Source organism: Trypanosoma melophagium (genome assembly GCF_022059095.1).
Source record: "Trypanosoma melophagium isolate St. Kilda chromosome Unknown ctg21segment0, whole genome shotgun sequence".
Taxonomy (NCBI): Eukaryota; Euglenozoa; class Kinetoplastea; order Trypanosomatida; family Trypanosomatidae; genus Trypanosoma; species Trypanosoma melophagium.
Window position 1 is genome coordinate 213,240 of NW_027125151.1, and position 20,432 is coordinate 233,671.

The 20,432-nt window shown below is 38.2% G+C and overlaps 8 protein-coding genes across 8 annotated transcripts; all 8 read left to right on the forward strand.

Moving 5' to 3' along the window:
- Positions 1 to 354: 354 nt before the first annotated feature.
- On the forward strand, positions 355 to 1,590 carry LSM04_003248 (uncharacterized protein; the record flags this gene model as incomplete). Its single annotated transcript, XM_067330927.1, has 1 exon — positions 355 to 1,590. One exon carries the CDS (start codon positions 355 to 357, stop codon positions 1,588 to 1,590), a length of 1,236 nt encoding a protein of 411 aa, XP_067191921.1.
- Positions 1,591 to 5,109: 3,519 nt separating this feature from the next.
- LSM04_003324 (uncharacterized protein) lies at positions 5,110 to 6,221 on the forward strand (the record flags this gene model as incomplete). Its single annotated transcript, XM_067330928.1, has 2 exons — positions 5,110 to 5,181; positions 5,559 to 6,221. The coding sequence occupies 2 exons, from the start codon at positions 5,110 to 5,112 to the stop codon at positions 6,219 to 6,221; spliced, it is 735 nt and encodes a 244-aa protein (XP_067191924.1).
- A 1,716-nt stretch (positions 6,222 to 7,937) lies between these two features.
- On the forward strand, positions 7,938 to 9,374 carry LSM04_003689 (uncharacterized protein; the record flags this gene model as incomplete). The annotated part of the gene is made up of 1 exon (XM_067330930.1): positions 7,938 to 9,374. The coding sequence occupies one exon, from the start codon at positions 7,938 to 7,940 to the stop codon at positions 9,372 to 9,374; it is 1,437 nt and encodes a 478-aa protein (XP_067191934.1).
- An 812-nt stretch (positions 9,375 to 10,186) lies between these two features.
- On the forward strand, positions 10,187 to 11,954 carry LSM04_002338 (uncharacterized protein; the record flags this gene model as incomplete). Its single annotated transcript, XM_067330931.1, has 2 exons — positions 10,187 to 11,675; positions 11,926 to 11,954. The coding sequence occupies 2 exons, from the start codon at positions 10,187 to 10,189 to the stop codon at positions 11,952 to 11,954; spliced, it is 1,518 nt and encodes a 505-aa protein (XP_067191908.1).
- A 407-nt stretch (positions 11,955 to 12,361) lies between these two features.
- LSM04_007260 (uncharacterized protein) lies at positions 12,362 to 14,587 on the forward strand (the record flags this gene model as incomplete). The annotated part of the gene is made up of 1 exon (XM_067330932.1): positions 12,362 to 14,587. One exon carries the CDS (start codon positions 12,362 to 12,364, stop codon positions 14,585 to 14,587), a length of 2,226 nt encoding a protein of 741 aa, XP_067192008.1.
- A 649-nt stretch (positions 14,588 to 15,236) lies between these two features.
- On the forward strand, positions 15,237 to 16,577 carry LSM04_001373 (uncharacterized protein; the record flags this gene model as incomplete). The annotated part of the gene is made up of 1 exon (XM_067330933.1): positions 15,237 to 16,577. The coding sequence occupies one exon, from the start codon at positions 15,237 to 15,239 to the stop codon at positions 16,575 to 16,577; it is 1,341 nt and encodes a 446-aa protein (XP_067191889.1).
- Positions 16,578 to 16,991: 414 nt separating this feature from the next.
- On the forward strand, positions 16,992 to 18,215 carry LSM04_005670 (uncharacterized protein; the record flags this gene model as incomplete). The annotated part of the gene is made up of 1 exon (XM_067330934.1): positions 16,992 to 18,215. One exon carries the CDS (start codon positions 16,992 to 16,994, stop codon positions 18,213 to 18,215), a length of 1,224 nt encoding a protein of 407 aa, XP_067191973.1.
- A 423-nt stretch (positions 18,216 to 18,638) lies between these two features.
- LSM04_003861 (CXXC motif containing zinc binding protein) lies at positions 18,639 to 19,115 on the forward strand (the record flags this gene model as incomplete). The annotated part of the gene is made up of 1 exon (XM_067330935.1): positions 18,639 to 19,115. One exon carries the CDS (start codon positions 18,639 to 18,641, stop codon positions 19,113 to 19,115), a length of 477 nt encoding a protein of 158 aa, XP_067191937.1.
- Between the last annotated feature and the right edge of the window lie 1,317 nt (positions 19,116 to 20,432).

A 20,432-nucleotide genomic window follows, 5' to 3' on the forward strand; every position in this document is an offset into this window, starting at 1 on the left:
CTGCTGAATGACTTACAAGAGCATAAAACAACAATATATTAGAAACAAGTGGAAGCGGTCCGTTTACCCCCTGTAGGTATTTTCCCTTGAGGAATGGTGTATCTGGGGATGATGCGTTTACAAGCATGGTAATTAAGTTTCGACTGAATGGTTTTTTTTTTTCTTGTTAGTTTTTTTTTGTTTCATTCTTTGTTCCAGTGTGTGGCCTTCTGTTATCTATGTATGGTTTTTCTTTTTTCCCTTTCGGTTTCTTTTTTTCTTCCTTCTTCAGTTAAACAGAGTAGTTTAAGGTGGTGGTGACGAAGGGGATTTATTGTTTTTGGAGGAGTCTTTAAAGGAAAAAAAAAAGTATTAATGACACTTCAAGACGATATCACTACTTGTTGCGCCACATCGTATTCCAAAATACCTGTGGATTCATTTGACAGATATTGTTCTTGTTTATCTGCGCAATCGCCAAGTCAATATTCGTCAAAAACACTAAACGTATTCTCTTCTCAAACTACAGCAGGCTTTACAACATCACAAGAGACTCAAACACAATCTGAATTAAGTCAATTTGATGACTGTCAGTACTCCATTCCTCCTACCGTAGGGTATCTCTGTACCTGGGGGGATACTTCAACTGTCACAAATTCACTGTGTCGGAGTCCGTTACAGGAATACGAATTTGGGTCCTTCAGTTATGCACCAGTAAGGGAACAAAATGAGAGGAACGAAAGTAAATGCAATTTACACCCTTCACCATTTTCTTTTCCTTTCCTGTCATCACAGTTCAGAGTTGGGGTCGTGTCTTCTGCACCCGTGACACTTTCTGAGGCAACAAACCCTTCTCGGGATTGTCTTCATACAGGTACGTCTCTCCGGAGTTCATTGTATGGTACTCCTTCCTGCTCTTATTGTAGGGAGGGGTATTGGTCTAACGCAAGAGATATGAGTTTACCGAAATACAATGGGGAGGAACAAGAGCCGTTGGTGAACAATGCTACTACTACTACTACTACTACTACTACTACTACTACTACTACTACTACTACTACTACTACCAATAATAATAATAATAATAATAATAATAATAATAATAATAATAATAATAATAATAATAATAATAATAATAATAATAATAATATCAATAATAATATTAATGATACTGCTTCTTTTGTAGCTCCACTCAATTCTCCTGTGATGTTGGTTACACTTCAAGAGAGCCGATACAAACAAGAATCGGGAGTAACTCGCAGCATTGCAGCTGAGGCAACTGTCTCCGAGGTTCTCCATGATGAAGTGGGAGCAAATTGTGAAGAGGAGACACTGGACTGTTATGCACTTCAGAGTAAGACACCATCCTTTCTCCTGCCTGAGCCGGGGGTGGGGGTTTTGCCTGATGCTTCGTTACCACCGCTTCCCCTCTCACAGCGGGAGTCATTCATGGAACCTCTTCCCGAAGGGAATAAGTGTAAAAGGTCAAGCCGAGAGGACTGGGTGGATCAGGGAGCGTTCTGGGCTTCCCGTCGAGAGGCGCAGAAATTCGCTCTGTCGTATATTATGGAACGGTATTCTAAGGATGTGGTGCCATTTGAGGGAAACTGATTTTTCTGTTTATGTCTTTTTCTATCTATCTTTCCTTTTGTATATATATATATATATATATATATATATATATATATATATATATATATATACATCTTTGGTTTTAAGGGGGAAATACTTTTCCCCCCCTTCCCTTGTTTTTTTTTCCTATTTTGCTCAAGGTTCATCTAAAGATCGTATGAAATGATTTCCATCTCCGTGAGTTTTTCTTCCATGTGCTCTGACGTTTTCTTTTTTTATTATTTCTACTTATTTTATTCTTCTTCCTTTTTTTTCATTACTTTACTACTGATTGTGCCTGATTCTTTCTTCGTTTTTACCTTTTTTTAAATATATATTTATATTTATTTACCCATCTCGGCCTTTTTTTTGGTATTGTTTTGGGAATACAGTGGGAGGATACATCTTATTATCGACGTATGCGTAGACCATAACTTTGGTTGCTCTCAGCCCTTTGCGTTCGTTCTGTTCGATTTTAGCTGTATCTATTCCCCCCTTTCCCTTTATTATCTTTTTGTTATTTCGAATGCTGTGATAGGCCCTGGTAAAGAATTTTACTACTACCATTACTACTATTACTACTAACAGTACCGTTAGTAGTATTAGTAATAGTAGCAATATTTATACTATGGTTTATTTCATGTGTATTCTCTTTGTATTCTCCACCGTTTTAATCCTTTTTCTTTTCTGCACTGGTACTGGTACAGTGAATATAATGATGGTCGTGAATACGTATCTGGTTTTGTCAGTTTTTTTTTTCCATCATTATTATGTTTTTCTTCTTTTCTTTCTGACCCTATCCTCCTGAGAGAGTTGTTATTCATGGAAGTTGAGGGGAGCATGTCTCGTTTTATGCAAACGAAAGGGGGGAAACGGAGAGAAGGGTAAAAAAAAAAAAGCAAAAAAAAACATTTTTATTATTTCTCGGTACAACAGATTAATACAAAAAGAACTAAGGAAGGAGGGTCACGGAGTTAAAAACAAAAAAAGGAAATTGAGATGGGGATTGGAAAAAGGTAGAAGCAATGAGCAAAGTTTTTTTCTTCTGTTTTGTGTGTTATTTCTTTTGGTGATTTCCTTGCATTATATATATATTATATTAATATTATATTGTATTTTTTAATAAGTGAAGTAATAAATGAAGTGTTTGATTGCTTGAAAGTGGATTATTGATTACTTTCTTATTAGCTTTCTCGATCCTTCACTTTGTTTTCTTTCATTTTGCGGGCTCTGGACGTTTGTCTCATGTTGACAGAACGTATGCACTTGGAGTGCTATTACTATTACTACCAATATTACTACTATTATTAATACTATTTCCTTTTGTTGTACTTGTGTTGGGAGAGAACACGGCAACAACGTGGTATATAAGTAGGGGAACTCCAACCGCAAAAATGAGAAGAAATAAATAGGAACATATGAACCACTACAATAAATCAAGAAAACGTAGAACAGATGAGAAAAAGATAAATAAAGGAAAGAAATGGAAAAGGAAAAGGAAACAGAGTGGAAACAAACGAAAAAAAAAAGAAAGAATATCTAAAAATAAAGTACGGAAAAGGAAAAAAAAATAACGCCTGGGTACTGAAAGTGGATTTCTCCACTTTCGGGATCCAATGTGAACGTAATAGGATTCTGCAGGAATTGGGTTTGACCACTGGTTTCTGTGAGTATTGCGAATTAAAATGGAAGAGAAAGTGGGGGAGAAAGAGAGTTTCCACACTCTTGTGTATCCTAAGCAGAGTAAAGTGTAAAAGTATATATATATATATATACTCATTTTTTTTCAGAGAAATTAAAGCGAAAAACAAAGCATAAAAAAAAAAAAAAACGAAACAAAGATAAACAAAAAAAGCAATCTATCCATTTAGAGATGGCCGATCAAATATTCTTTTTAAAAGACGGAGGAGGGAAAAAAAGAGCTGTGGTGGGATAATTGGCCAAGAAAAAAAAAAATAAAAGAGACCCTTTTTCTAATTCTTTATTTTCTTCGTCTTGTTCTCTTTGAATTCCCATTGTTCTTGTACTCTTTTGTTTTTCCCTTCTCTTTTTTTTATTATTTTGTGTTTACATACAGATCGGATTAACGTTTTTTTTTTTTTTTTTGACGGGGTAAAAGAAAATGAAAAAATGTTGTGTTTTCATGATACTATTTTTGCGATCTGATCACTATGTATCTTTATACACGTACTTTCAGCAAAACGAATATGAGGTGTGAGGTTGGTGATAAAAAAAAAATGTTTTTTTTGGTTTTTTTTTTTAATCAAGGTGTAACGGTTTATTGCATATATATATATATATATATATATATATATATATATTCAATAGGAACGGGAAATTCTGCGCTTGAGTGGGTGTAAAGCGGATGTCATTGGTGGCTTGCGTGATTGTAGGTTTTATGTGGCTTGGATTTGTCGCTATTCCGTACAATTGTGCCCCGCCGTTTTTCATACTCTTTATATTTCCCATTTTTTTTTTCTCTGCGAAGCCATCATTTTTTTTTCCCCTCTATTATTCCACCACTATATACCTGTCATTTATATATGAGGATGAGAAGATCGTCCGATTTTTTTTTTTTATTTGAGGGATTTTTTTTTTTCTTTCACGCTACTTCTTCACTCTGTACATCCATATACCTTTATCTAACTATATGTCTTTCTATATATCTATCTATGTATACACACTTATGCATCTATCTATGTATTTGCCTATCCACTTCATCTAAATAGCAGGCGTTCTTGTTGGAACTGAAACACAAGGAACGAGTGAATGAATGAATAAAATGGAGAGAACACAGAAAAGAGGAGCCGCTTTTATTTTCCTTTGTGTGCCCGTCTCATTTGCCTTAACACTAGAAATGAAAGAGGTTCTGGCTTTCCTGTTTTTTTTTTCTTACACTTAAAACGTTTCATATCAATATACTATATACCTTTTACTACAATTATTATTTAACTAGCAGTATTGAAGCAACCGTTATATCATGCAGGGAATGCATCTGTATTCTAAGCTATTTTTTCCTCTTCTTCTTATTCCCCCCTCGCTGCTTGGCCCCTTTGTATAGTGAAAAAAAAAAGAGCTTATGCATGATTTTTTCTGTATAATACCATAACTACGCAAATTTCATCTCCGCAAAAGTGATATCAGGATCATACAACAGTGTTTTTTTTTTTATCTTCTTATATACACGACATAAAATTTCTATGTGTCTAATGTCTATCTATCTATGTATATATCTATCTACATATGTATATCCGTGTTTTGTTCACCATATATACTTTTCTATATACAAACAATTTATATACTCAGCGTTTTTTTTTTTCTCCATCATCTATTATCTTTGTGGTCCACATCCACTATCTGTCTATCTATCTACCTATTATTGTGTCTCTTTACACATCTTCACTGGTTCCCCCTACTTCTACTACTACTACTACTACTTTTGTTTTCATTCATCATTTTTATCAATTTCTTTTTGTGTCTTGTTTTTTTTCTTCTTCTTTTCTTTTCGTGTTTTCCCTAATGACGCAATGCCGGTTCGTGTTCAAACCACCATCACTCTTTTCAGTGTTGAATTCTCACATTAGACGGGAAGTGTTGTTAGGAAGGATATATATATATTTTTTTTCTTCCTAAGTACTTCTATCTAGGAGAGAGAGTGGGAAGCAGGCATTCAGCTCTGGTTGTGGGAAAATAGAGATGGTTAGGAGTATAAATAATTGAAGTGATATATATATATATATATATATATATTCCATGTTTGTCCTCTTCAGAGATTGTGCTTATGCTCTGTCACTAACTTATTCTCCTCTTTCTTCTCTTTCTTCTCTTTCTCTCTCCATATATATTTTTTGGTTAAACACAATAGAAAAGAAAAGACTTCTTCTCATGTCTGCGTGTGCGGCGAGTACTGCCGACATTATCAAACCGTTGATGATTGCGGCCCCGCCCCACACGCCAAACACCGACAGAAGAAGAAGACGACAAACGGGAGAGGAGCACGCAAACACCTCAACAGACGCTCACAGAAACAACAGCAAGAAGAAGAACGCAGCAAAAAGAGAAAAAAAAAAGAAGGGTATGAACGAAAAGAAAAGAAGTCTCTTCCAAATGCACTGCGGCGTGAGAGAGAGGCGGTAACTGAAGGTGATGTCTGGAGACACAAGCGGACCACAACGATAGATACATCCGATCACCGTACGGGGAGAACATGCCGTCGTAAAACCAAAAAGAATCATCATCATCAGAACAATCATAATCATAATCATAGTAACGATAATGATAATGATAATGATGATACAAATTACAGTTATACACGTAATCACAAGGGCACACGTCATATTTATAACAGCTACACTAATGGAAACACTAGTAGTACTAATACGATTATCATCCACCACATCTATGACTGCTACAGGAGACGGCGTAAACGCAGAAATCACACAAGGCACCACGGTTGTGTTAATTGTGACTGCTGCCGCTATGCGGTTTCACACACACCAATGATCACATCATCGCGCCCTTTACTGCTACAACTAATGCTACTACTACGGTTCCTTTATTCACAACGGAGAACTTGCCTCCTACTTTCGCCGCAGATGTGGATGACGCACGAGAGCGAGGACTGCGAATGATGCCGGAGGATACGAGAGTGTGTGGATGGTGGGGTTAACAATACCGCAGCGTAGATTCTGGCGCCAAAGCTCAGCTGTACACGCACTGGCGCTGGAGTATATTCGCCAGCGATACTGCATTAGGGATACTGAAGATACGGATAGTAATAATAATAATAATAATAATAATAATAATAATAATAATAATAATAATAATAACAAATTATCATAAAAGTGCCAGTCTTGTGAATGGTGAAACCTGGAATCCTGACTGGAATCCTGATGATGGTGTATGGTATTAGTACACCCCTTGCTGTTATTTTGTTTTCTTCGTTTTTTTTTTATAGTGATACCTCATTGGTTTATTTTTATTTTTACTATTATTACTATTACTATTACTATTATTATTATTATTATTACTATTATTATTATTATTATTATTATTATTATTATTATTATTATTATTATTATTATTATTATTATTATTATTATTATTATTAGTATTATTAGTATTGATATTAATCTCATCGTGTAATATCAGTACATATGGTGGGATCTATGCTCTTTGTTTTATGTCTCCGATGTTTTTATTTTCCTTTTACACATCTTTTTCTTCGCTTATGTCACTTATGTATATACATATATGGGGATAATAAAGGAATGATATATAAAAAAATAGGTGTATATAAACATATATATGTGTTTGTTTATATACGTACAATGGTTTGGCTTGGTTTCAATGAATTACCTGTTCAATCTGAATTTTCTGATATCTATTTCAAACAATAACTGTTATTCCACTCTTCTGCTATATTGTTATTGCTACAAGGACAGTGTTTTCTTTTCCTCTCTTCTTTTTCTTCTTCTATACAAATTAACGGCAATATATATATATATATATATATATACATACAGGGAGAGAGAGGGAAGTACAGTGTAGTACTTGTCACCTTGTTCTATACACGAAAGAGTTATTTTAATCTGTTATTTGCACCACACTATACTACAGGCGAATTTGGCGTATTGTGCAGGTTCCTTTCAAATATATATTTATATACGAACATTTGATCGAATTTTGCGTGGTTCACGACAACGTAAATAAACAAATAACGAAGAGGACAATTGACAGTAACACGGGGTGGAGGAATAAAAAGAAAGAAAAAAAATAATAATAATATCCAAGAAAGGAACCGAAAACACGATCAAGGAAGAATATAAAGAGATCAAATAACCAAAGAAAAAGGGAGAGAATTTTCTTTTGGTGCTTTGCCTTTCTTGTATTTGCTTTCTCGCTTTTCCTCACTTATTGTTTCTTATTTTCCCCCTTTTTTTCTCATTGTTGAGAAGTTTTTATCTTTTTTCTTTGTTTTTTTTTCTTTTTACTGAGTCTGGTATTTCGTGCCACAGCACATCGTTTTTTTTTTTACTATTTTATTATCGCCCCTCTACTTCACTTATCTATTTATATATTTGTGTCTACCTTTCTTTTTCACTCTGTACGACTGCCGGGACCCTTTCCATTAACGAGGGAAAGGAAAACGCATTACTATTTATCTATTTATTAATATATTTATTTGTATTTATTTTATTTGTATTAATTAACCTGCGGTACTTTCGGCTTATCGAAACCTGTGAATAATCATATTGAACTGGGATCTCTGAAGAGTTTTGTGTGTAAAAAAAAAAAATAAAAAAAGAAAAAACAAAAACAAAATAAACGGTGTGGGGTGGGAGGCGATGCGACAAGGTGCGACTCCCCTTGAGTGCCTACACCACACAGACATTCAACCAAATGAGGAAGAACATAATGAGATTAATGAAAATAATGAGAATAACGAAAATAATGAAGAAATAGTAATAAGTGAGAATGCTCGGCGTGGGTCGTCCTCCACGCGTAGTGGGAGAAGAGAGAAAATGTCATTTCCTTCTGTACGAAAGAAGAAATCACGTCATTCTGTGAAATGTGATGATGTGAATAGTGGTGTCCATTCCCATGAGGAACAGAAGGGCAATAATAATAATAATAATAATAATAATATTATTATGATTATTAATACTAATAATAGTCATGGGAAAAGTGTTGAAGAGTCACCACCAACAACACGAAGTAATCTCCATGATACGAATAGTATTAATACGAATACAAATGCAAAAACAAGGTCTATGAATACTAATTCTACAAATAATATGAATAATATTACTACTATTAGTAATATTAATGCTATTAATACTGGTGGTAGTGCCGGAGAGGAGGAGAAAGGGGAGGAGTTGCCATTACTGCTGCCATTACATTTAGTGCCTGTTCTCACCGCAGCGGAAGTGCAATCACCCACTGAGTCTACACTCGCACTGCAGAAGGGTGTAAGTGATGCGAGTATCGTCTGGGCGGGGGGACGACGTCGACAGCGACAACAACTTTTTCATCAATGTAAACCACCACCACAAGAAGTAGTAGCGGGAGAAAAAAACAATGAAAGCCATAATAATAATGATAATAATGATAATAATAATAATAATAATAATAATAATAATAATAATAATAACTGTGGTGGGAGAAGTCATATAGGGCATGGACAGCTACACTCCACCGCAACAGCAGAGACTCACTTCTCTAGAGAAGTGAGAGATAACAGAGAAGAAAAGACAATAGCAATAACAAGACCAGTAACGCCGGTAGTAGTAAACAAGATAGATACAGACACACTCCCAGCAATATCAGCAGGAATATCTATGATTAGAACACCAACAACACCGCTGCCTCCCTCATCACGCAGTGGTGACACATTTCGACGCAACATTTTCGCCAAACCAATGCCACTACACAGTAGTAACAATAATAACAATAATGATAATAATAGTAATATTAATACTGATACTACTACTAATAGTGACACTAACAGTGGGTTGGCAACGAGGAGTATATATCCTTCAATAGATGAATATCTCTCTACTTCCAATTCCAGATCGGTTTCTTGCTTGGAACCACTCACACCACAGGGTTGGCAGCACTACAGGGGATTAAAAGGTACAACGGCGTACAGGCGGGCCTTCGCATTGGCGCAGTCTGCCGCATTAACATACACATTGCAGGTATACGGAGAAGAGGCGAATGCGTGGGAAGTGCAGGCCGTGCCAACACCACAAACAGCAACAACAAAAAACAACGGAAAATAATAATAATAGTAGTAATAGTAATAGTAATAGTAATAGTAATGGTAATAGTAATAGTAATAGTAATAGTAATGGTAATAATAATAGTAATAATAATAATAATAATAATAATAATAATAATAATAATAATAATAATAATAATAATAATAATAATAATAATAATAATAATAATAGTAATAACTCCTCCAGCGCAGGAGTTGTGTCGAGACGTGGGAAAGAATAAGGTTCAGGGAGACGAAAACGAAAACGAATATTGAAAGGGATGAGAAGGAATGAGGAGAATGTGGGGGAAGAAAAAGAAGGGAAAGTGATATTAAAGGGGAATCATGGGAATCATCATAGTATTGAATGGGTTGGAGGGGGGCTAAATTAATAGTAACAAGATAATAATCGTAAGGAAAGTACTATTATTTATTTATTATTACTAGTATTATTTTCATCATTATTTGTTGGCATTATTTATTGGTTTTGATTTTACACGGTGTTATACTTAACACTACTGAAAATAAAAAGAATTACCTTGATGCCACTTCTTTATATATGCATATTATTTATTTAGTTATTTTATTTATCCATGTTTGTATGAATGAATGTGTGACCAATTTTCTTCCTTTCTCTTCTTTTTATTTTCGCTACTGTGATTGTTATATATTGTTGCTATACCAAGTTATACCTAGACAAGAGCACACCAGATTTCATTTATACATATGCGTATACAATCACACAGATTCGTATCTATCTAAGGATATAGTTACAAAAGATCGAAAAATAGTGAGGAGCAGTGGCCAAGTGAGTTCCCTTACTACACGGTAAGGATGTACACCGCCTTAGACTATACAAACTACAACCTTGTAAATGCCAATAACAAAAACAATAATAATACCTACAACACACAAAATCATAGAATTGGTCATAACAGTAATACTATGAATATGGCTAATATGACTAATACTACACATATAGGAAGGAATACTATATCTGCTGTTAGAGATATTCACTGTAATGATAGATATCAGTCGACTCTATGTAGTGAAATGCAGGAGAAACAGGAACAGCAACAAACCACCAAACCCCTTTACGCTTACAATAACAGTAGAGATATTCGTATGAATGATGATCGCAGGGCCATACCATTACAACGAGAACCATACTATTTATTGGAACATTGCAATACTGACCGCATGTTATGGCAGTTACAACGTACCTGCTGCTATACAGAGACACTGCGGCGTTATATCGTAGAACTAGAGAGTGATAATAGTCTTCTCCGCATTGCACTGGTAGAGGCAGCGGAGCGACGTACACGACAGCGGTTTCACGGCCAGAAAAGTCATACTATCCCTAACAGCAAGGATCACAATAATAATAATAATAATAATAATAATAATAATAATAATAATAATAATAATAATAATAATAGGGGAGGAAACAATAGTAGGTATCATACAATTGACCCTCAGGCCAAGGAATTGACTGTAGTGCCGCTATTAGAAGAATGTCGAATGCGCATGGAGACGGTGGAAAAGAATGCCAGACATTACATACAGCAGGAATTGCACACGCTGCTGAAGCAACACAGGGATGAAAAGCAGGAAAACAAAGAACATTCATTGTGTTCACGTGGTGAGTGTTATGAGGCGAATCTTTCCCTTTCAGAGCGACGCCGTTGGAAGGAACACATACAACTCACCCTTGAGGAACTCGCATTACTGCACCGTGAGTTGGAAAAATACGCCATTGGGAGAAGGGGAATAACGTTGATGGCCAAACCTGCTGAAGAGAACCCGGATAGTACTACCGATAATAATAATAATAATAATAATAATAATAATAATAATAATAATAATAATAATAATAATAATAATAATAATAATAATAATAATACGAACGCAAACAAGGATGCCATTATTGCAAATCTCACTGCACGTGTGGGAGAACTTGAGGCGGAAGTTGTGCACTGGAAAGAAGCGGCAGCGGCAGAACGGGAACGTGTGCGTTTATATCAACAGGAAGCATTAAAGGAATTACATCGCATGCATGCAGTTTATCAACGTGCATTAACTGGAGCAGATGCAACAGTCACAGAAACTTTCATCACCGCATTAACACCCAAAGAAGAAGGAATAGCTAATGAGATACAACTAGAGAGAAAAGAAACTTCTTTTTCTCCTTCTTTTCTTCCTGTTGGTGTTACCCCTACAATGGAGATGAGAGGAGTTCACAAGAATAAAAAAGACGAAGGGGAAGAAGAAGCAAAAAAAGAGAAAGGCGAGTGTGGGTATACTGAACAATGCGGCTCGCGGTGTTTCTGTAATGACACGCACTTCAACGCCGCCCAGTATCACACATGAGAGGAATGATACAGTCCCAACAATAACAATAACGACAACGACAACAGGAAAAACAGGAAAAACAGGAACAATTCCTGTATCTATTGCTCTTGTTGATCCAATTAATATTCTCTCTGCTGAGGATATGGCAAAGGAGACGTGGATGCGACGTCATCGCACATATCATTCAGACACCTAACTCCGAAGAGAGAGTGTCACCACAGATGTGGAAGGCGGCACGTCCACGCTGTGAAGGAAATAGAGAGATGGAAAGAGAAGTAAATACATAAAAAATAAATAAGTGTGTTTAACACTGTTGGTTTCTTTTTCTCTTTTGTTACTGTTTTTTTTTTTCTCTCTGTTTGTGGTTGTTTCTTTGTATGGTGGACTGCATTGACCAAGTGAATGTTTTTTCATTATTATTCTTTTTTTTTTCTCTTCTACACTTTTATTCGACCCTACGTACAATTTCCTGCTCCTCCTATGCTTTATTACTCATGATTTCCTGCATGCCTTTGTTTTTATTTTCTTTTCTCTATATTATTATTATTATTATTATTATTATTATTATTATTATTATTAATTTTCTTTTTTACTATGTATTAAATACTATCGTCTCCTAGTTTAACTAATTACTACTACACCGTACTGTGCGAGATAATGTACGGCTACAAACGAAAAAACCACCTATGGGATTCCCCACGAGCCAAAGTAACAACAACAACAACAACAACAACAACAACACCAACGCCAAGAGGAATAATGCCACTCGCCTCAACTGTAGTCCCAACAACCTCACCCATTGCAAGAGAATCATCCACTGTAGGCGTAGGATTACCAAATACAACAATGCCAACACCATCACTGCCTTCTATGGTGTCATTTCCCACAGATGCTGTTGGATCGCAGGTGATGGGGGGTAATCACCCAATGGCTTCCTCTATTACAGGAGCCGTCACACCACATCCTCCACAGAATTCAATACAGAGTTGTTTCGATACACTTCAACGGTATATGGCTTTATTAAGTGTTCATGCAGAGGAGAAGGCATCCATCATTGCAATGATAGAGTCTATTGCGCAGTATGCACAAGAACGGCTGCGTATTAAGGAGATACTTGAGGAAGGGGAGACATGTTTACAGCAATTCACACAACTACGATCCAGTATAGATGTTGCACTAGCGGGAATCAGTTCAACAACTCCCAGTTGTTTAACAGATAGCTTCGTCTCTTCTTCACAATTAACAAATACAATTGGTTCAGGATTCAGTTCAGCAAGTGTGCAACGAGGACGTGCGAAGGTGGACACAGATCTTGCAGAGTGCAGGCGATTACTGCAACAGTTGGAGATGTTTGCACGCTCTTTTCAAGATCTCCAGCGGCGTCGTGCTCACGCCTGTGAAGTCCTCAGAGGAGGAATGAGAGAAGAAGAGAATGAGGAACCACAACCGCAACCAAAAACACAGACATGGCGTTCCTCTGGTCTTAATACACAGTGCGTAGGGGACCCTGTTTTGCGTCTTCACGGTACTCTAGAAGATTGCATGACGCAATTACGTCAGCATTGGGATGAAGCTGTGTCATTTGCCGTAACAAATCTCCTGCAAAAACTTTGTGGACATTCACAAGATGCCATTGATGGGGTTCCTGTTGGGGAACAGGATGATTCTTTTAGTAGTGATCGTATATATACTGCGTTACTGCAGTTAAGTGATGAAACAATGGGACGTGTAGAGACGATGCGAACTCGTATTACGCGACTTGGCTCAAGTCGTATTGAAGAAGCGGAGGCACTTGAAAAGCTTCTTGCAAGTATGGATAATTATGATCCCACAGCAGAGCAACGTGCTAACCGACGAAAACAAATCGATGCAGAGTTAGAAGATTTACGTTCTTGGTTAGGGCAAATTGCACAAATTCGACAACGTGTGGTAGATGTAACGGAGAAATTGCAACAACAACAACAACAATTTATGCTTGCTGGTAAGTTGGAAAGTGCTGCAAGTTCAAGAAGACCATCACCTTGTCCCTTCTCACATAATGGTATTGACAGTGCGGTCTCATCATGTCGTCCATCTTCGGCTGTACCGGGGTCACTTGAGGAGTGGCATCAGGCGCTGATATCAACAGAAACACTTGGGGTGAGAGAGCGAATGGGAGGGAGTGGTCAAACACAACTTTCATTCTTTCCTCAAGACCCATCATCGACTTCTATGCCTACTACTAATACTACTACTACTACTAATACTAATACTAATACTACTACTGCAGGAACAGAAGGAACTGAACCAGGAACAGTATCCGCAGCTGATAATAATGATAATGAGGATGGCGCCGCAAATCGCAAAACTGCAAGTAGTTCCCGTGTAGAGAGACGGTTAGTACCATCATCTACTATTGTTGCAGACAGTACAACTGACGGCAATGAGAATAATGGCAAGAACTGTATTCAAAGTGGTAATATGGGATACCCTGCAAGTAAAGGAATAGAGGGTGGTGATCCTAGTACATTCCGTACTGCATCTGGCAAGAATGATCACAAGGATGCTGGTGAAGAGGCCATACTCCCAACTAGACATCCTCGAAACACCATCAACATGGATTATGATACTAATAATAACCTTGATAATGAGGGAGAGGTTGATGATGATAATAGTGATGATAGCACGTCCTGTTATCATGCGAGTGCTTTTGATGCGGGTTACCGCCGTCAGAAACTACGGCGTAAGCGTAGTGGTGGTTACTTTGGAAGTATTCTCTCGTTTGCACGGGCGGTGGTGGAACGGGCTACGCGGTTCAGCGACTCGGAGGATGAGGATGACTATGACTATGACGATGATGATGAAATGAGAGGGAATAAGAGGCGCAGACAAAGATTAGAGTGAAAAAGAAGAAGAAGATTAAAGTAGAAAAGATCAGGAGTTGGAGCTGGAAATAAATAGCGGGTAAAGGACAACAAAACGGAGACGGAAAGAGTAAAAGGCTGTAAAGAGGAAAAAGAAAAAGACAGAAGTGTAAAGAAGCATAAAAGTTTTGCTCATGTGCAAGAAGAGAGAAAGAAAAAAAAAAGAAAGTAAGAGTTGAAGAACGTCTTTGGGTACATCACCAACTGAAAGAATAACGCATATGTCAACAGTATTGTGGCGCGGGATCGTGGGGTTTGCCCTTAAGTGTTTTTTTATTATCAAAACACGTAGAGAAAAAAAAAATATACACGTAATGATATTTGGATACGAAAAAGATCTATTTTCTCTACTCTTATGGTTTCGTTGCTATCTAAATGTGTCCTGCTCTATCTAATTCCCTTTTCTGTCTTTTTTATTAATGTTCCTTTTCCTGTTTTTTTTTGTTTTTTTGATTTTCTTTTTGTAAGGTGACTGTTGCCTTTCTAACGAAATTAACACAGTGAAGGGTACAGGTCGTCCCAAAAGGGGTCTGACGGATATTATATATATAATAGTTGAGGTAAAAGTATAGAGAGGAAAAAGAGAACTGGGCTACTTGGAACTACAGTGGTGATACAGTACTACTATTATGAAGCGAAGAGTCCTACGGGCACACGCCAACAAACGGCGTCTTCGACTGTTAAGCGCTGAGCACGGACTTCGCCTGGATGCGTACAATGTCCTCTGTGATGCCTCCTTTCTGCGTGCTGTAGCGCAGGTAAGTAATAATAATAATAATAATAATAATAATAATAATAATAATAATAATAATAATAATAATAATAATAATAGTAATAATAATAATAATAATAATAATAATAATAATAATAATAATAATAATAATAGTGCTAGGAGCAGCAGTAGTAGTGGTAGTGGGGACCGTGGTCCAGTGCAGATGCTGCGGGCACTCATGTATGAAACATTCGCCGCCGCGACATCTCATGTGACTCCAGGGAATGGGAATACATCAGCTGCAGTGCAGGAAAAAAAGGCAAAAGACTTGAGTCTCTCACTTTTCTATTTACCAGAGACTGCCACAACACTTCGTCGTATGGTTCAACAAGAAGAAAGAGAACATAAACAACAAGAACAAGAAAAGGAGAAGGATTTAACTAGAAAAGAAAAACCCTCTGAAAAGAAAACAGGTAAATTACCTGCAGTTGAAGTTAAAAATAAACGGAAAGGAGGAATGAATCATGCAGTAGAGGCGCTATTGACAAGTCTTGAATGTATTCAAGACAATAATGATGCTGCTGGTGCTAGTGCTGGTGTGATGAGAAATGAGGCAAAATCTATTGTACAATTTTTGACAGCAGTAGCAGCAGGTGAAGAACAACCACAGAGGGTACAAGGGAAGAAGAATGCACATTTTTTCTTTGTTGCAACACAGTCACATGATGTGCGTCGATTATTACCAGGTAATGCGGCTCTTATTCGTCTCACAACATCACCTACGGCACTTTGGATAGAAAAAAACAGCGATGCCTTTCATTATGAGAAAAATGGTATGAATGATAGCAATAATGGTGGTATAGGATGGAAGAAACATAATCGTGAAACAGCACTAGCAAACTCTTCATCAACAGGAAGGAAGCAACCTTCAGCAGCAGATTTGGCATTTATGCGGCATCTTTCGGTTGATCTTGTGCCTAATGCTGGTAGGGGCAAACGACATCGTCTGGAAACCTCTTTAAACACCACAGTAGCGACAGCAACAACAACATCAACAACAACACCTTTACAGGGGACAAATGACAAGAAGAAAGCGAACGGTAATGTCTTCGGTGATGCGATGAAAACAAAGAAGAAGAGTCATTTTAACAAGAAAGGTGAAAGTAGACCGAATCCGCTTTCTGTAAAAAAAAAACGTCTTCGGGAAGTTTTTCGTGTGGAAAGTGGGACTCAAAAGAAAAGAGGGGCGAATATATAATATTGGAGAGATCGACGAAAAGAAAACGAAAAGTAAAGGGAAGAGATGGTGTCTCTGATAGTTAAGGAGCTCCCTATATTTGTGTAAACAGGGGGGTGAGTGGGGATGCAGTCTTGATTTTTCACATTGTACATGATCTTTCTATCCCTTGTTTTTCATTTTGGAGTTATACAATCGTAACGAGCAGATAAACGAGTAAAAGGAATAAGAAGAAGAGAGAATAAAGAACCAAGAGGAAATGAAGTAACAAAAAAAAAGGAAATAATAAATAATATTTGTATTCTTGTTGAATTGTGTTTTTTTTTTTCTTTCTTTCTTTCTTTCTTTCTCTCTCTCTTTACCATTCTGTGTGTATGTGTGTATATGTGTCTTGGTGTTTATCTATTTTTCTTTTTTTCCTTTTCTAGGAGGCTGATGCGTCGAGAGGATCTCCTGCAGACCTTGCTGGTGCGCTTTGTAGACCCTCAACAGGAGGAGCAGGACTGGATGCACCTCTCGGCCCTCTTCTACTCTCTTACGGGGCTGCTGCTTTCCGCCCAGCGGGTGGAGCAGCTGTACTACCAGCACCTCCAGTCCCACGGTGGGCGGGCCGCGATGGAGGTCGGCTGCAGGGAGTACGAACAGCAGCTGGCGGCTCGACTCCAGCAACACATCGCAGGGGGTGCGGAGGGGGCGGCGCGTGGAATTGTGCGGGGAGGCCGGCGTTTGGGCATCACTCCTGCAGCCCCACCGCGTGGAGGCGTTGTCACTGCGTTGACTCCGCCAGCGAATGCGGGTTTCTTCCCATTGGGTAGTAGTAGTGCTGGTGTTGGTGTTGGTATAACAGCGGCAACAGCAAAGGCACTAGCGACAACAAGAACAGCAACTACTGCTACTACTCCTATTGCTACGGCTACTTCAGCTACTGCTACTACAGCTGCTTCTGTTCTGGGTACCGGTGTCAACTCTAGTGGTAGTTTATGTGGTTCCCTAGCGAGTCTTTTTACCTTAACACCTTTAGATAGTGTAGGAGGGAATGATGATGGGACTTTTGCTAGTGGGGTTGCATTTCACACGCTAACAGCTGAGCAACGTGAACGTTGGCGACGACTTCGGCAAGAACCTATCAGTCCTGATATTCTTATTTCCCTGGTGCAACGTTTTGCTTTAGTGGAAACAGCTGCTGTATTTTTGGCTCCTGTACACCCTTCAACAGTAATGGAATTTAATGGTGTTCGTTCAGGTTCCTACTCAACAGTTATTATGCATCCACTTTCTTTGGTTGGTATAAGAGGACGTGTTTTGGCTTCACGCCGCGATTATGAACTCCACAAACGTCAAATGCAAAAAACAGTTGTTCCCTCAGTAGGTGTGACGACGCGTAAGCGTGGGAGAACATCAAATTCGGCAGGATCTACAACATCAGTTAGTGAGGGAAGTGGGTCAACAAATACAACAATTGGTATTAGTAACAGTGAAGATGACAGAGGAACGATTCGTACCTTACAGGAGCTTGAACAAGCTGTATGGCAAATTGCTGCTAACTGTGTCGTTTTTAATGCCCCTGAGTCTTGTTATCCATTTACAGCAAGACAATTCGCGGTTTCGTGTACTAACATTATTGAAGAATACTGCATGCAACGTGTTTTAGGTGGCTGAGAAATTCTTTTTTTTTTGCTCTCAGATTAATGTACCGTGTTATTAGCACTAAGAATTGATCAGCGATGAAATTATTTTTTTGTTTCTTTACCCTTTTTTAAATTTATTGTGTAAATAAAGGATTATTTTGTATGGTTTCCCATGCATATATATATATGTATTTCTTTTAATTTTCTTTTTTTTTTCCTTGTTTTCTGTTTCTTTTGCATTATTATTATTTTTTAAATTAAATACCACTTCTTGTAACTCGTGGTTACTTTTGCAGCAAAATTATCAAACAAACCCATTTATTAACCACAAAGGCAAAAAAAAAAAAGAACAACAAAGCAACAGCAACAACAACAACAACAACAACAACAAAAAGAGCTTAACGAATACATTTCTTACCTATACTTGGGTGAATAAAACAAAAAAAAAGACGAGATGCCTTTGTATCGTGTCTGTCTTTCTGCAGAAACTGATGGTGTTGTACGCATTCGGCCGACTCAACCGCGTAATTGGGGACTAAAAGTAAAATGTGACGCTTGTCGGGAAACAAGTCCACATTTTATTTATGTGGACGAAGCGGAGGAACACGAGAGCGGAGGCGGTGGTACACGAAATGCTGTATTTAAATGTGCCTTTTGTAAGGCTGTTATTACTGTTTCCATTGATCCTGAAAGCTACGGTGCTTTTGAACCCGATGACAATGGTGACGGCGGGGTTGTGACGATTGAGGTGCGTGGCGGGGCGCCGGAGGAATTGGAGATGGATGATAAATGGGAAGTGGAAGCGGAAGGGGCAACTTTTCGAGATGTAAATCTTGGCGAAGATTGGATGGAATATGATGAGTCGTCAGGCACCACTGTGAGTGTAACGGGGGCCACCGCCAATTTCCACCGAGCAAAGAAAGCGAAATAGAAGAAAAAACGGCGCAGTGTTTTTTTTTCCTTTTTTTTTTCATTATTTTTGATAGCTTGCGAAAAGAATGATCGAGCCTTCCGCTGGTATATTTTCTGTTATTATCTTCTCTACAGTCTGCCAAATGTAAGTTTCCGGAAAAAAGTAGGTTTACAAGCAAGTATACTACCAACTACAACCCGTTATTCTTTTACAGAAGTGGAGTGGCAAATCGGTGCGCAGGCGTTAACAGCATTTTTGCACCATAAAGGTAAAACGGCTTTTTTTCTTTGACTATTGTCCAGCAGATTCTCCGCAAACAATTTATCACGTAGAAGGTGAGTTATTCCTTAAAAATGACACCCTAATGGTTCGGGTAAACGACCATAACGTCATGCCATGGGCGTCTCTTGGTCCCTCCCCTGGTGCGCTATAATGTGCCGCTCAACCCAGTCTTTCTACAAGCATTTGGAGAAGCACGTGCACGTTTCATTGCCGAATGGACAGCATTGGCAGCAGCACGTTCAAGTTTAACCTATGAGTATCGAAATGCATTAAAAGAATTACAGGATGAATCCTTTCGGGCACAGCAGCACGCAAGTAATCAGGTCCAGGAATTACAAGACCAAATAGCACATCTTCACCAGACAGCCATGATCGAAAAAACATAAAAGGAAGAAATGCAAGCGTATTTGAAACATACCCAGACGCAGTTGGCCGAAACACAAGGGCAACTTGTGGCAGCATTACAAAGACTCTCGCAGCAAGAGAATGAAAGGGTGGAATTGCGGGCACAAGGGTCCCAGTTTCAAACGGAGAAGGCTGAAATGTTATTGCAACTTACATCAGCAAGGGAACAGCTAAGGCAAAAAAAAAATCGAGTTGCCGAATTATTGCGCCAATTAGGGCACGAGACGCAAACACTGGGAAAAGAAGAAACACGCGGCATTGACCCACAAGCCGTTCATACACCTACAAAGGAAGCACGAAAAGAATGGCCTGAGTGGACGACACCGATGGGTTACGAGGAAAGCCCAAAAGAGGTTTTCCGGGGAACGCAAGAACAAAGCCAACCGGTTTGTACCGAATATGTACGACCAGAAGAGCGCATCAGAACATTTGAAGGAATGATGGATTATTTACTGCAGACTTCACTAACCCAATTGGTGGCGGCATACCGGGAAATTTTTCCTATGCAGCAAATCCTGGGCCAGCCTATAATGATGCATGGAATAATTTTTTGCAATGGGCCAACACCATTCGTAATGAAGGAATGTCGAATCAACTGTTACGCTTCGGAAGCCAGTTGTACACCGAACTCAGGGTTATTCAGGCAGC